The sequence below is a fragment of the Mytilus galloprovincialis genome, chromosome 10 (genome assembly GCF_965363235.1).
Source record: "Mytilus galloprovincialis chromosome 10, xbMytGall1.hap1.1, whole genome shotgun sequence".
NCBI lineage: Eukaryota > Metazoa > Mollusca > Bivalvia > Mytilida > Mytilidae > Mytilus > Mytilus galloprovincialis.
The window spans coordinates 73156997-73172470 of NC_134847.1; the positions used below are offsets into that span (position 1 = coordinate 73156997).

At 31.4% G+C, this 15474-nt stretch overlaps 1 protein-coding gene across 7 annotated transcripts in view; it reads left to right on the top strand.

Moving 5' to 3' along the window:
* Nucleotides 1–15474, top strand: part of LOC143048338 (potassium voltage-gated channel subfamily KQT member 1-like) — a 110788-nt gene that overhangs the window by 83179 nt on the left and 12135 nt on the right. For all 7 annotated transcript variants that reach the window (XM_076221969.1, XM_076221974.1, XM_076221973.1 and 4 more), the window contains 3 exons: nucleotides 820–946; nucleotides 10765–10843; nucleotides 11963–12059. In XM_076221969.1, coding sequence (XP_076078084.1) covers nucleotides 820–946; nucleotides 10765–10843; nucleotides 11963–12059 — 303 coding nt within the window. The remainder of the gene's footprint in view (nucleotides 1–819; nucleotides 947–10764; nucleotides 10844–11962; nucleotides 12060–15474) is intronic.

The window sequence follows — 15474 nt, forward strand, 5'->3', positions numbered from 1 at the left end:
ATCTGAGAGAATAATACTTTAAAACCTCTTTCAGAAGGAAATGTTTAAATACGAGAATTTCCTTGCATGCAGATACAATTTTGCATTGATCCAAGTGCTGGATAAGAATATAATTGAATTGATATTACATCACCATTTTATTGGATTTTAACTGTTTAAGAGTTTTACCAAAGCAAATATGTTTTTCTACTTTTGTTAACACATTTGAAAACTCATTTAAACTCTGCATTTTTTTACATTATTAACAGTTCAATAATAGTTTGAAGCTAGCCAGTATTTACATCAGAAACCTGCTCAGACATCAACAATTAAATCCTTAGATATGGATGAAAGTGAATGCTTAGCACTTGAGAAATTCGATCAGCACATCGGTTTTGAATAGCAATATGCACTCTTAGAAGTTTTCATCTCAATGACATTTATAAAGCTTTATACTATGAAGTGTTGATGTTGCTGTCTCACAGCAGATTTTAATAAAAGATGAAGTATTGAAAATTGTCTCCAACTGGAGCTTGTATAATCAAAAGAAATGAAGCTTTCATCTTTAAAAAAAATAAGACGATGTGGTGCGGTTGTTAATGAGACATCTCTCTATCAAATACCAAATGATACAGAAATTAGCAAGTATAGGTCACTGTAGTCTATACAGCATTCCAAAAAAAGCAAACCCTATAGTAAGCCCCAAAATGACAATGTCAAGCAATTCTAAAAAAAATGTAATGGACAGAATATGATGTTAAAAGCAATTAACGAAAAAAACAAATATGATATGCAGCAACCACTGACAACTCCTGCACAATATTTTTTTTCTCTTTTCAGGAAATAGTATTAGTATTATTTTTTGGTTTAGAGTATGTTATCAGACTATGGTCTGCTGGGTGTCGCAGTAAATATCAGAGTGTCCGTGGAAGATTATTATTTGCCAGAAAGCCCATTTCTGTGATAGGTGAGTTTATGAAATTGGTGAAAACAAAGAAGTTCTTTAAACCTTGTGAAATTAAAAAGTCGCATATTTGTCAGGAGTGATGACAATTAAAACAGTCAAAGATAAAAAAGTTTATTTTTAATGAAGTGCATGCAAAAAACAAATAAAGAATGGGTCAACCTTTCTGCATGGCTCAAAAAACTTTTTAAAGATGAATAGCCAATTTCAGTTTCTTTCTGTCAGTTGTAATTTGTGATTGAACTCATTTTCATGGTTTAGAAATTGCCAAAAAAACTTAAGAGTTTATTTTTATTTTTATTATTCATTTTAATTTCATACTTAGGAGAAATCAAATTACTACATTTGGTGTATGGGTCTAGGGATTCTGACAATGTCTACATGACTGTCAAACAGATTTCACTTCACATCTGTCCTTGTTTCATTGTACTCTTATTCTTTTAAACATCAAACAGTTGTCCTTTCTTTTTTACAAATCCTGATGCTAATGAGAGCAGATTTTGGTTTATAAGTGTATGATGGTGAATAAAAGATGGATTTGTTGTCCATTTGCTTGATGTGTTTGAGCTTTTAATTTTGCAATTTGATTTGGGACTTTCTGTTTTGAATTTCCCTCAGAGTTCCGTATTTTTGAGATTTTATTTTTTAATGTTTTGATTTGGTTAACCTACTTTTTTGAGAAATGAGAGTTCTTCAGTCATAAAGACAGGTCAGACTTTGTTGTCCAGACATATCTTGTTTAGAAAACGTTGAAATATTTATTTCAGACATTGTATAACACCATACTTTTACAATCTTCTGTGTTATCATCATGATTATAGAAAAAAATAATGCTGTACAGCAATTGCATTGTGAATCGGATTGAAAATTTATCCATCTTTAATATCTTCCCTTTGGCTATAAAAGACATAGATTTCAATGAGAGTCCCTATGTTATGTATCAATGTCATTCTGAACTCCTCATTACTTTTCCCTGTATTATATGTCACATTAACAAATAAGGTCAGGTTGAATTGAGATAAAATATTACGTCTGGGACCACTTGTACTTCACTTTCGGACTGCTTTAGGTGAAATGTATCAAACATTCATTTCATCATGGAGTAACAACCTCATTTTCAATACATTGACTCCATGATCTGTATTAAACATGCATTGATAATTAAATTGTAATGCAGATTGCAATTGTCTTAACAAACATATGAGAAAGGGATATATATCAATGTATATTGCCGATTTTCATGCGATAATTATCCCAATATGGGAATTACATAATGCCATTTTCTTACAGCAAGATTAAAAAGGTCTCTATGGTACAATTATACCATTGAAAAGTTCTAGGTTTTGCTTCCGTGTTGAAGAATTCACCTTGACTTATTAGTTGTTCTTTTAGTAGATCACATCCCTCATCCTCCTGATTATGCATGAACTATTTGCCACTGGACATTAAGCAACCCACAATAAAGTAGATCACAGGTGTAAAATATGCTTTGATGGGTAACTGTCTCATTTGTAAACATATCTGTTTGTTTCTATATTAGATATCTTCTTTGAAATTTCTTCATCTTTTCCAGTTAAATGAAATGTTCTTTAGGCATTCTTAAATTTCCATTTGATGTCTCATTGACAATGTTATATACAGCAAGCCAGTTGTTACAGAATTAGATTGGCATTTCATTTCAATTAGAATGGAAGATTCTTCGATGTTCATTAACCTGCATTCTAAATGCGTTGATGAATTTTGGACATGTTAAAATTTGACATGGTGAAAATCCTTTAATGATACATCATTTTAAAAAACTGATTTAATTTTGGACAATAGCAAAAAATTTAATGGCGGCTAAAACTAGTCCTTAATACTAATTTAAAAATTCTGTTAAAAAAAGGAGGGCTTTTATAACTCATATAAGTCAGGAAGGGTAGGTAACTCATGTTCAATACTTGTGACGTATTATAATTGTATACTTGGCATATCCTTGGAACTGGTTCATTGAATTAATTTATTTTTTAAAAAGTTCATTTCCCATATTATCGAAGTTTTAATCTGGAATAAACCTAAAATTTACGTCATACTAAGTCAAAATTTAAATCATCAAGTGATCTTGGTAATATTTTTACTTTCAAAAGTTTTTTTTGAATTCAACCTTGTTACTACAATGTTATTTTGTCTATAGTAATGACAAATATATTATAAAAGTCAAGAAGTCATTTAATACAGGAATTTCTTCGTACATACCAATCAAGAAAGAGCAACCTTAAAAAGTATTGTCAATGGATTTTCCTTATTTTTTGGTGAAAATTTTTTTTAAGAGCTTAAAATTCTCAATATTTTATTTTTCAAATTTAAATTTTTGAAATATTTTTTTTGTTTCAGTACAATGTACTAAATTTTCAACCAAATTATACTGTTAATTTTCTTTCCGAATTTGTACTGCTGAACTTTAATAGACTTTAAATTATTTATTGTTATGAAAACACAAAATTGATTAGTTTTAATATTAATAGAGTCACTAAATAAACAAGCATAAAACATCAGGTTCAGAATAACACTTCATAGGAGTTCAACCTTTACTATTTGTAGTTGGTTAATCTACAGTGCACATCACTTCTTATATGGGTATAAAGGAAAAAGAATTGAAACAAAAACACAGATTTGACCAATTTCATAAACTGCAGCATCAGTAAAGAATTCCTTTATTTCGCTCTATTTCCAAGTCATATTAATGATACATGTAGAGTGGGGTGCTCATTTTCGCCATATCTTTCCATGTTTTCTACAGTTTATGTTCAGGTCTATATGTTTTTGAAGTATACTGATATTTCTATATGAAGATAACTTCAAATGCAAAGTATTCTTAAGCTTGAAAACATGTTTGTTTGAAAATAATCACCTGCAAAGTTAGTTTAAAGGGTGTTTGAAATTTCCTGATGTTTTGTCAATGGGGGACACATATTCACCATTTTTATACATCTATTTAAACCCAAATAACTGCAGCATTAAACAATATTTTTCAAATCAATTTCATTATAGATGAATAGCAGACATTTTTCAAAGGTGTATATAACTGACATTTAGGGCAATCAGTCAAAGAATTACCAAAAAATACTTCTTTGAAATCGTGTTTTTCATTCAGGAAATGGGCCGAAAATCGTTGTCCGTTTCTTGGTCCTTTGCGGTAAGTGCTGCAACTTTGTCGTAGTTTAAAAAATAATCATATTTGTTATAAAATTAAATTTACCGGCGTATTTCTTCCATTTCAGCCATCCTTTAAAGTTTTTACACCTCAAAATCATAAAACGGCGAATATGTGCTCCCCACTCTAGCTATCTTGTAGAGAGGCATTTTGTTTAAGCCTGTTTGTTTTTCCCATATCAAGTTACAGCTTTTGGCAAGTTTTTTTCCCATATCAAGTTACAGCTTTTGGCAAGTTAACTTTGAAGTTGTGGTGAATTGCATGGGGAACTTGGTACACATGATTGTGGGGGACATGGAAATACCGGGCTTACGTTTGTGTGTCCTGTCTTGTAAGCGCTCTCACACGTACAATTCTTGCCAAATTTTCTTAAAACTTTATACTCTTTCTAATTAATAACAGCAATAGCTATACCAGGACAAGTTCTAAAATGGTGGATGATCAACCTTTTTTAAAGAGTTATTCCCCTTAGAAATATCAAATTTACCTAGTTTGTCCATCTGTATGTCTAAAACAAATGGTTTCCAGGAGTCGATTTCACAAAAAAAAACAAAAACTTATGCCCTAAGATTGATTGTAAGTAAACTGAATTTTTCATGACTTACTACCAATCTTAATCGTAAGTGTTTTTGTGAAACCAACTCTAGCAGCTAACTTTAGTATCACTTGCTTTAATTGGAATTAAATGTATACAGATGGAAGGAGAAGCCTATTGATTTGAGGGTCAAGGTCATTATCAAAAATTGTAGAAACAAAATGAAGAAATGGAATTTTAGATGTTTTCTTGACTAGAGTTTCCTTGATGATAAAATGGAACTTCTACAAGTGGTGAAGTTAGGGAAAGTGAAGAATCCGACTGATATTAGGGTTAATAGGTTGTTGTTACTAAAATTGGCAATTGCGTATCTGTCAAAAATGCAAAAATGAATAAGCCGTTGCTTTACTTGGCAGTTTTATTTTTGTGAAAAAGTTAAGAATTTCACAACTGCAGCTGAGAGAAATTTGATAACAGTGCCAGTGAAATATCAATATAAGAAATGTGATTATGTCAAGGAATCCCAAATTTGCTGTACAATATTATAATTTGATTTTTAAGAAAATCCTATTACTAGATTTTATGACGTCAAATGGTTAACACACTTAGTCCGAATTATTGTTCAGATGAGTAAGTGAATTAAGGAGAGAAATGGTCAAGTTAAAAGGGAATAAATAATACCCTTAGGACAACAGATTACTCTTACTGTTTTATGAATTAGCTTAATGATTGAATAATGATTACTATAAGTGTTTGATTTATACAGATAATTACATTTGTCAATGGTATTTGTTTTAATCAGATTAAAGTTCCAGCCAGTGGAACCTGCACAATTGTAGCTAATTTGCTGTTTCTGTCTTTAGAGAGGAAGAAAATAAGATGAAGCGGGTTTTAATGATTGCTTGTGTAAATTTTTGATGAGCTTTAGTTTAATTAATCTGAACTTTACAGCTAAATGCATTTTCAAAGTGTTTAATTATGTCAGTGTTTTTACCACAGGCTCTTTAACATGTTATTCTTAATTTTACTCTTGGAAAAACTGTAACATATAACTTTTACAATGTTTAAGTTATTAACAAAAGCATTTGGTGATCCAAAAGATTACAAGGCATAATCAAGCAGTCTCTTCTTTATTTTGCTTGAAGTCAACTAATAACAAAATTAATTAGATTATTCTATACTATCTGTTCATGTGAAAAAATATTTGCGCTGTTTACCAATAAATGCTGGAAAACTTTTTCCTCTATTATCATTAGCTATTATGTAAATATCAATACTGTTTGAATCTTAGCTGCATTCCTTAAAGCAGGCTATTAAAATTTTACAACTTTTTGTATAGCAGCATACAGAGGCTATTTTGCTTTAAGTTTTCTACTTTCCTATTTTATACTTAAGATTATTTTTTTTTTGTAATTGAAAGGTTGCAAAGCCTATTCTTGCACTCAGATATATTGCCTAAAGTAAACTAGCAACAAATTAATACGATTATCCTTATTTGAAAATTTGAAGATGCATTTTAGCTCTAAAGTATTAGTATATAATACTAGCATAATACTCTAACTAAATTTATAAAATACAATATTAAGTCTAGTTTATATATGAGTAGTAGATGTCCTATTTTCTACAAGATTCTATTTAAATCTGATATTCCAAGAAGTTCATCATAATCCCTATAGACATTAAACATCAACATCAGACAATTTATGACAGTTACAAGATTGCATCTTGGTGGTTATACCAACAAATTATACACTAATTATTGGTTTCTGGACAGCATTTATCTAATTTGTGTCTGGTATTAGTTTAAAGTGTTTGGTATTCATCTTTGGGTAATTCTATTAGTCGTTATTAGAGTTGTCTTTTGGGTGTTAAAGGATGAAATATTAACTGGAGTTGTACAGTTTTCCTTGATTCAAATTGACAGGGGAATATTCAAATGTACTTTCTTTGTCAAATTATATAGTTTAACCTCAAGGGTCTGAAAGAATTAAATCGTTAGTTTTGTTGGTTTTTTTTAGTTTCTTTTATTTTGTTTCAAGTGAATTCACTATAACTCCCATTGAAATTCTAAACAAAGAAAAAAATCTCAAATAAGCATGTTCTAACTTGAGAATGTAGAAATACCAGTATGAAATGGAATAGTTATAGTCCTAAACATTTTGACACAGAATGGTGAACATGTTTAACTCAGAAGAAATGGAGTTGCTTCGCACATTAGTGCAGAGACATTTATTGTCAAAATGTGCATCTTGTGCAGAATGTTTGGTGCTGTTAATGTTAATACAGTATTTTCTTACTTAAATTTCATTTTACAATGCATCAATAAGGACATATTACTTCAATATGTTTATTGTCTATCTCATCAAAAGAGCTTGTCACTTCTTTACACAACATAAGTCTACATAAACTGTAATCTGATCTTTTACTTATTATAGTAAATCACAGGATTATGACAAGGAGATTTAAATTGATTTTGGGAACAGCCATATTTTATTTTATTTTATAGCACTGACTATCTTCATGGCATGCATATATGATGTTATAATCATTAAGTACTACTAATTACTTCACATTATGCATATAATATGATATAAACCTAAGGGATCAATTAATTAGGGCCCCGCCGACGGCGGGTCGCCCTATAGTGATCAGTCTGTCCGTCCGTCCGTCTGTCCGTCCGTCTGTCTGTCCGTCTGTCCGTCCGTAACACTTTCGTGTCCGCTCCATATCTAGAGAACCGTTATGATTTCATACTTAATACTTAACATGATTATTAACCAACACCAGAGGGTATGTCATGTTGTATGTACAACTTCCTAGGTCAAAGGTCAAGGTCAAAAACTTTGGTTTCAGTTGACAACCCCGTGTCCTGTGGTGAAGATCGTGTCCGCTCCATATCTAGATAACCATTATGATTTCAAAGTTTATACTTGACATCCATTTTAACAACCACCAGAGGGTGTGTCATGATGTATGTACAACTTCCTAGGTCAAAGGTCAAGGTGAAAAACTTTGGTTTCGAGTTGACAATCCTGTGTCCTGTGGTGAAGATCGTGTCCGCTCCATATCTAGATAATCGTTATGATTTCAAAGTATATACTTGTCATACATTTTAACCACCACCAGAGGGCGTGTCATGATGTATGTACAACTTCCTAGGTCAAAGGTCAACGTCAAAAAAACTTTGGTTTCAGTTGACAACCCTGTGTCCTGTGGTGAAGATTGTGTCCGCTCTATATCTTGAGAACCGTTATGATTTCAAATATTATACTTGACATCCATTTTAACCAACACCAGAGGGTGTGTCATGATGTATGTACCACTTCCTAGGTCAAAGGTCTGTCTGTCTGTTGGTCTGTCCATCGCTAACAAATTTGATCCACATTATATTTTGAGAGGACAGCTGTTATTATTTCATACTTTATACCTGACAAACATTTTCAACATAACATATATATTAACCAACACAAGAGAATGTGTCATAATGTATGCATCCTAGGTCTAAGATCAGTCTGTCAGTCTGTCCATCCGTTCTTTGTTCTTAACAAATTGTGTCCGCTCTACCTCTCAAGAACCACATCGAGTTCACATCATGCAGTCATATCACTATTATACTATGAAAGTAAGATGAGAATATTTATCAGTTTTAACTTAAAATCTTAGATCAAAATCACACATGAGACTATGTAATAACTTCAAATAATGCTTCATATCAGATTATCCATACAACTTATTTACCCCACGTTATTGACAGCGGGGCCCACAGAGATGGCTCCCATCTCAATGATATCTAGTTTTATAAATTGTCTATAAGGAATTGTATAAAAAGTCTAATTATTATGTCCCATTTATGGGCATTATTTTTTCTGGTCTTTGCGTCAGTTCATTTGTCCATCTGTCCTTCCATTTGTCTGTCCGTCCATTTGTCTGTCCCTCTGTCCATCCTTTTGTCTGTCTGTTCGCTTCCGGTCAAAGTTTTCGATTGAGATAGTTTTTTGATGAAGTAGAAGTCTAGTCAACTTGAAACTTATTACACATGTTCTCTATGATATCTTTCTAATTTTAATGCCAAATAAGAGATTTCCCCCCATTTTCGCAATCCATTGAACATAGAAAATGATAGTGCAGATGCTAAAATTTTGATTGGAATAGAGGATATTTTTGAAAACTGGTGGACACAAATACACTAATTGGAGGAGTTCAAACCATGTCCCAATTCAAATACATTGATTGTCAAAAAAAAGGGGTTTCAATTTTTTACACTAATTTCATGATCCATTGAACATAGAAAATGATAGTGCAGATTTCAGGTGAAAGTTTTTGATCAAGATTACTTTTTTGATGAAGTTGGAAGTCCATTGCAACTTGAAACTTAATATACACGTTTCCTATGATATAATATGATCTTTATAATTTAAATGCCATATTAGATTTTTGACCCCAATTTCATGGTCCACTGGCATGACCTGGCCAACCAACCAAGATGGCCGCCATGGCTAAAAATAGAACATAGGGGTAAAATGTAGATTTTGGCTTATAACTCTGAAACCAAAGCATTTAGAGCAAATCTGACATAAGTAAAATTGTTTATCAGGTCAAGATCTATCTGCCCTGAAATTTTCAGATGAATCGGACAACCCGTTGTTTGGTTGCTGCCCATGAATTGGTAATTTTAAGGAAATTTTGTTGTTTTTGGTTATTATCTTCAATATTATCTTGGATAAAGATAACCTGTAAACAACAATTATGTATAGCAAAGTAAGATCTACAAATAAGCCAACTTGACCAAAACGGTCAATTGACTCCTTAAGGAGTTATTCCTCTTTATAGTAAATTTTAAACAATTTTCGTAAACTTTCACAAAATATTTTCCTTTGAGACTACTGAGCCAAGTTCATTATAGATAGTGAAATTGTAAACAGCAAGAATGTTCAGTAAAGTAAGATTGACAAACATATAATAATCACCAAAACATAATTTTCTTGTGAATTCTACTCTCATCTATTATGTATGTCCTTTGTTTAGTATGATCATAGACCAAGGTGAGCTACACAGGCTCTTTAGAGCCTCTAGTTTTAGTCTTTATAGATTGCAAAAAATCTTAATCCTACAACTCATACACTTGAAGTAATTTTGCAGATTTTAATTTTTGTAATCTTATTTTCACCTTGAAATGTTTATTTTATGGTAATTTTGATTGCTATTGCTTTAGAAATCTGTAACTGTCTGTGCTCATGTAAATAAACATGGCTCTGAGAACTATACATAAATGTAAATAAGATCTGCATGGTTGTATATTTTTATTGCTAGACAAGTTTTTGTAGTGATATTATAACAGATTTTTTTATTATCAGAGAGAAGGCATTATATATAATGATCTTGAGGGAAACTGAATGTATTTCAGTGACTCTTAACATTATAAGTCTTATACATGATTTTAGAGCATTTATAGCTGATAAATGCAGTATAGGTTTTTCTCATTGTTAAAGGCTGTAGAGTGACCTATAGTCGTAACATGTCATTCAGTCTCTGGTGGAGAAATGTCTCATTGGCATCAATAACACATCTTCTTATTTTATTTTTTTTTTATTTTATCTGTATTCGTTTTAAAAAAATGTGTAGGGAAGAGAAAGATTCCATATTGTCCCATTGATATCATCTCCTTTTGTGAGAATGAGAATTTGAGCCAAATCGGTGAACATGAATTTGGCAGTTAGTGCCGCATAAAAGGGATGATTTCAACTTGACCATTACAAATTGATAGTTCAGTAGCTTGCTTTGACGCTGCCCAGGAATATCATATCAACTGAGAGGAAGATACATATATTGATATAAGAAGATGTGGGTTTTTTTCCTCATGTATTGTGTAATGTATAAATGACATTTGTTTATGGTTTATCAAATGTAAAGATACACAGATTAGACAAGTTTATGATGTGTTAGATGCCACAGACTGAAATGAGGAGGGTCTAATATAGAAACAAAATTGTATATATTTTGGAAAAAGAAAACAGTGTCATTATTTCTTCTGATACATTTATTTAATATTTTAAAAGTCACAAGTTAATAACAATGTACTATATATTATTACAGATTTATTGGTTGTGGTAGCCTCTATAGTGGTGTTAGCAGTAGGATCAAATGGACAAGTGTTTGCTACATCAGCCATTAGGTATGTAACAAGAACTGTTTATATTCTGTGCTCAAAAGGCTGGGTATCTTAGTTCCCCAAAGGAGGGAGATATACCATCCATATGTCTCATTTTTTTTCACCAAGAGCATTAGTTTAAGCTTGGCTGCTTCTAGATATATATGGCAGCAAGCTTTCACTGGTTTAGCTATACTGTGTGACACATTCACAGTTTCATGTCTACCTCCTGTTTGCCAAAAATAAGAGTATAATAGAAGTAAAGCAATAGCTCATGGTACATCTAATTAATTTGTTCTTCTCAATCCCAAACTAACCCCTCTATTCAGGCACTCTGCAAATCTGTTTTTCCATGTCAAAATGAAAATCATTATAGTTGCTTGTACCATAAATTATACATCTATGCTTGTACATAAGCATGTCTAGCATATAGTCCTTTGTAACTAAGAAATAATCTACAAATTCTTCATATTACCTTTCGATCACCTTAAGTTTGGTTTTGTTTCAAAGCATACTTGGATCTAATCGTTCGCTGAAGAGCCAATATTCTTTTACCACAGTTATTGTGATTTTGAAATTTATCTAATTAAAAACATGTAAGGAGAAAGACATATTGTTTTGTCAAATATAACCTCTTTTATGCCCCCACCTTTTGATAGTAGAGGGGCATTATGTTTACTGGTCAGTGCGTCAATTTGTCTGTTGTATCGTTTGTTTGTCCTTCTGTCCCACTTCAGGTTATAGTTGTTGATGAAGTTGAAGTCAAATCAACTTTAAACTTTGTACACATGTTCCCTATGATATGATCTTTCTAATTTAAAAGCCAAATTAGATTTTTACCCAATTTCATGGTTCACTGAACATAGAAATTGATAGTGCAAGTGGGGTTCCGTGTACTTTGGACAAATTCTTGTACATGAATATTCATTCATTTTGTGCTCAAATATTCCCAGAAATTCAACCCATCATGAAATAATTACTGTCCATAATCCAGCAAAAATATTTGTTACATTACACGTAGCTAGATAGTGGGGAAAAAACATTTTAATTAAAATAAGTTTATTATAAATAAAGTATGATTTTTTTTCAAAAAGCAATGATACTTCATTGAGTGTACATATTAATTTATGAACTTATTTTCAGAGGTGTGCGATTTTTACAGATATTACGAATGTTACATGTTGATAGACAGGGAGGAACATGGAGGCTTTTAGGTTCTGTGGTTTATATACACAGACAGGTAAGTCTAAAATAGATTTAGCAATACTGAGACTAGAAAAACTAAAAAGTTATTTGCACTTCGACTGTAAGAATATTGAGGTTATGTTATAACACTCAAGTAGTAGATAATGGTCTGTGTTAAGCCTTGGGTAACTGAAATTTGGTATCAATTACCTTTGAGGTCAAATCAAATATTCAAATTTTTTCATCACAATTCTTAAGAGTTAAAAATGTTTAAACAAATACTAGTGTGCTAAAGACAGGGATAGATAATGCATAATGGTTTTCATTTACATAAAATTGAGAAAGAAAATAGGGAATGTGTCAAATCGACAACAACCCAACCATAGAGCAGACAATATGTCTTCTGGATACCATAATTTTTGTTAAGTGCAGTAAAAATATTCAACTTGATGACTGGTGAATAATTTATTCTTCCATGTTAGAAATGACATGTCAGTCTATTGTTTAAAGCTTACCACATGGCACTTGCTCGTATTAAAAAGTTGTTACTTACTATGTCATATAAAGACCTGATATTTCAGAATAAATGTCATGGAATAAGTGTGAAAGTTAATGGTACAAATCTAATACAGTCTGTCTTATACATGCTAAAACCACTGCACTTTGATACAAAAGTGGTATATGTTACTGTCAAAATTACATCAGCTGTCAGACCCATGAAACATTTGTTTCCTGTCATGAAGACCTTAAAATGGACATGTTATATTTTGTTGGTAACAAACCTGGCATTAATATTTTAAAACTGTAATCAGAGGAGCAATGACAGTTACATGGAACAAAAGGAAACTAAAAATAATGCATGAAAAATTTCCAGGAAGAGGCTTAATGTTTTTAACATGTTATTTTCTTATACTTTCAATACCTGAAATTGGTATTACATCACTGTTGGCCTAATAAAAAACTAATCCACATTTAGGCAAAAATTAGTGAAAAAAGTTGCAATATTTTTTTATCAATGTGTGCAATTATGTTGTCATAATGAAATCAATAATGAACCCTGCAATTTAATTTGAATTTTAACATATTTTTCATCATTATTTAACTTGCCAGTAAATTACTTATAAATTATAGGGTCAATATTAAACCATCATGGACCTTCTTACATTGTAGAAGGCTGTTTATTATATAAAATTTGCTTTGTAAAATTAATTTAGTTTAATGCTGGCAATGTCATTTTACACATTCACTATTTGACACAGACCTAGATAGGTTTTACGGCTGTATCAATGGGAATGTAATTCTGTGTTATGTAAAATTACAGACACTTATTTTTAACCAGATTTTTGTGACAAAAATGTCGGTTATTGATTTGGGGATGTACGGCGGGCTGCCAGGCAGGCGGCAATCAAATGTTGTCCGTGCATTAACTCATGAACCGTTCAACCAAAGCTTTTAAAATTTTAATATGTTATTACTGACAACTATACAAAGGTCAAGTTCAATAATGGCGACATGTTGTTGTCCGTGCATTTACGCATGAACTGTTCTACCAAAGCTTCCCAAATTTTAATATGTTGTTACTAATGACAGAATGGAGGTCAAGTTCAATAATGACGATTTTGACTTCTACCGTTCAGGAGTTATGGTTCTTGAAAGATTGAAAAATGGAGTTTCCAGTCGTGTCCGTGCATTTATGCATGAACTGTTCAACCAAAGCTTCCGAAATTTTAATATGCTGTTACTGATGACAAAATGGAGGTCAAGTGCAATAATGACGATTTTGACTTTTACCGTTCAGGAGTTATGGTTCTTGAAAGATTGAAAAATGGTGTTTCCCGTCGTGTCCGTGCATTTTCTCATGAACCATTCAACCAAAGCTTTTGAAATTTTAATATGTTGTTACTGATGACAAAATAGAGGTCAAGTTCAATAATGACGATTTTGCCTTTTACTGTTCAGGAGTTATGGTTCTTGAAAGATCGTAAAATGGCGTTTCCATTCACGTTGTTGCATTTACTCATGAACCATTCAATCTAAGCTTTTCAAATTTTAATATGTTGATACTGATGACAAAATGGAGGTCAAATTTGATATTGACGATTTTCACTTTCACCATTCATCAGTAATGGTTCTTGTGATATTGCCAGGACACAAATAAATGTTAATAAATCCGGTTTGCTGTCATTGTGACAGCCTCTTGTATTGTTTTAATATTATATTATTTAAATCACGATTACAAGTGGCTTTTATCATCAGTCGACCATATATGATTGCATAATATGAAAAAAAGAACACATCAGTTCATTTTAGTGCGAAGCAATGTGCAAAATATAACATAACAGCTTGTCATTTTATAAATATGTTATATCTCAATTTTCAAACAGTCAGCAATTTGTATCGATCTTTTAAGACTATTATGAGCTTTAATTATAGAGAACAGACAAAATGATTTTCTTTTCTATCTGGTATCACAGCAATATATCACTTTGCTACCTAGTTATTAGTAGTTCCATGGCTTTATTAAAGTGCAAAATACAGCACTTCTAATGGTAACTCCAGATTGTTATATTGTCATTACTTAAGTGTTGTAATGATGTTTTGGTTAAGTTGAAAGAGATACAGTTAAATCTAACTCTTCTTTCATGTTAAATATAGCCTCAAAGGATTTACAGTGAAAACTAACTATTCTCTCAAATTATAGCCTTAAAGGATTTACATTAAAATCTAACTTTTCTCGCAACTTATAGCCTCAATGGATTTACAGTAAAATCTAACTATTCTCTCAACTTATAGCCTCAAAGGATTTATAGTAAAATCTAACTATTCTCTCAACTTATAGCCTCAATGGATTTACAGTAAAATCAAACTATTCTCTCAACTTATAGCCGTAAAATCAAACTATTCTCTCAACTTATAGCCTCAATGGATTTACAGTAAAATCTAACTATTCTCTCAACTTATAGCCTCAATGGATTTACAGTAAAATCTAACTATTCTCTCAACTTATAGCCTCAATGGATTTACAGTAAAATCAAACTATTTTCTCAACTTATAGCCTCAATGGATTTACAGTAAAAACTAACTATTCTCTCAAATTATAGCCTCAAAGGATTTACATTAAAATCTAACTTTTCTCGCAATTTATATAGCCTCAATGGATTTACATATATATAGCCTCAAAGGATTTACAGTAAAATCTAACTATTCTCTCAACTTATAGCCTCAATGGATTTACAGTAAAATCAAACTATTTTCTCAACTTATAGCCTCAATGGATTTACAGTAAAAACTAACTATTCTCTTAAATTATAGCCTCAAAGGATTTACAGTAAAATCTAAATATTATCTCAACTTATAGCCTCAATGGATTTACAGTAAAATCAAACTATTTTCTCAACTTATAGCCTCAATGGATTTACAGTAAAAACTAACTATTCTCTCAAATTATAGCCTCAAAGGATTTACAGTAA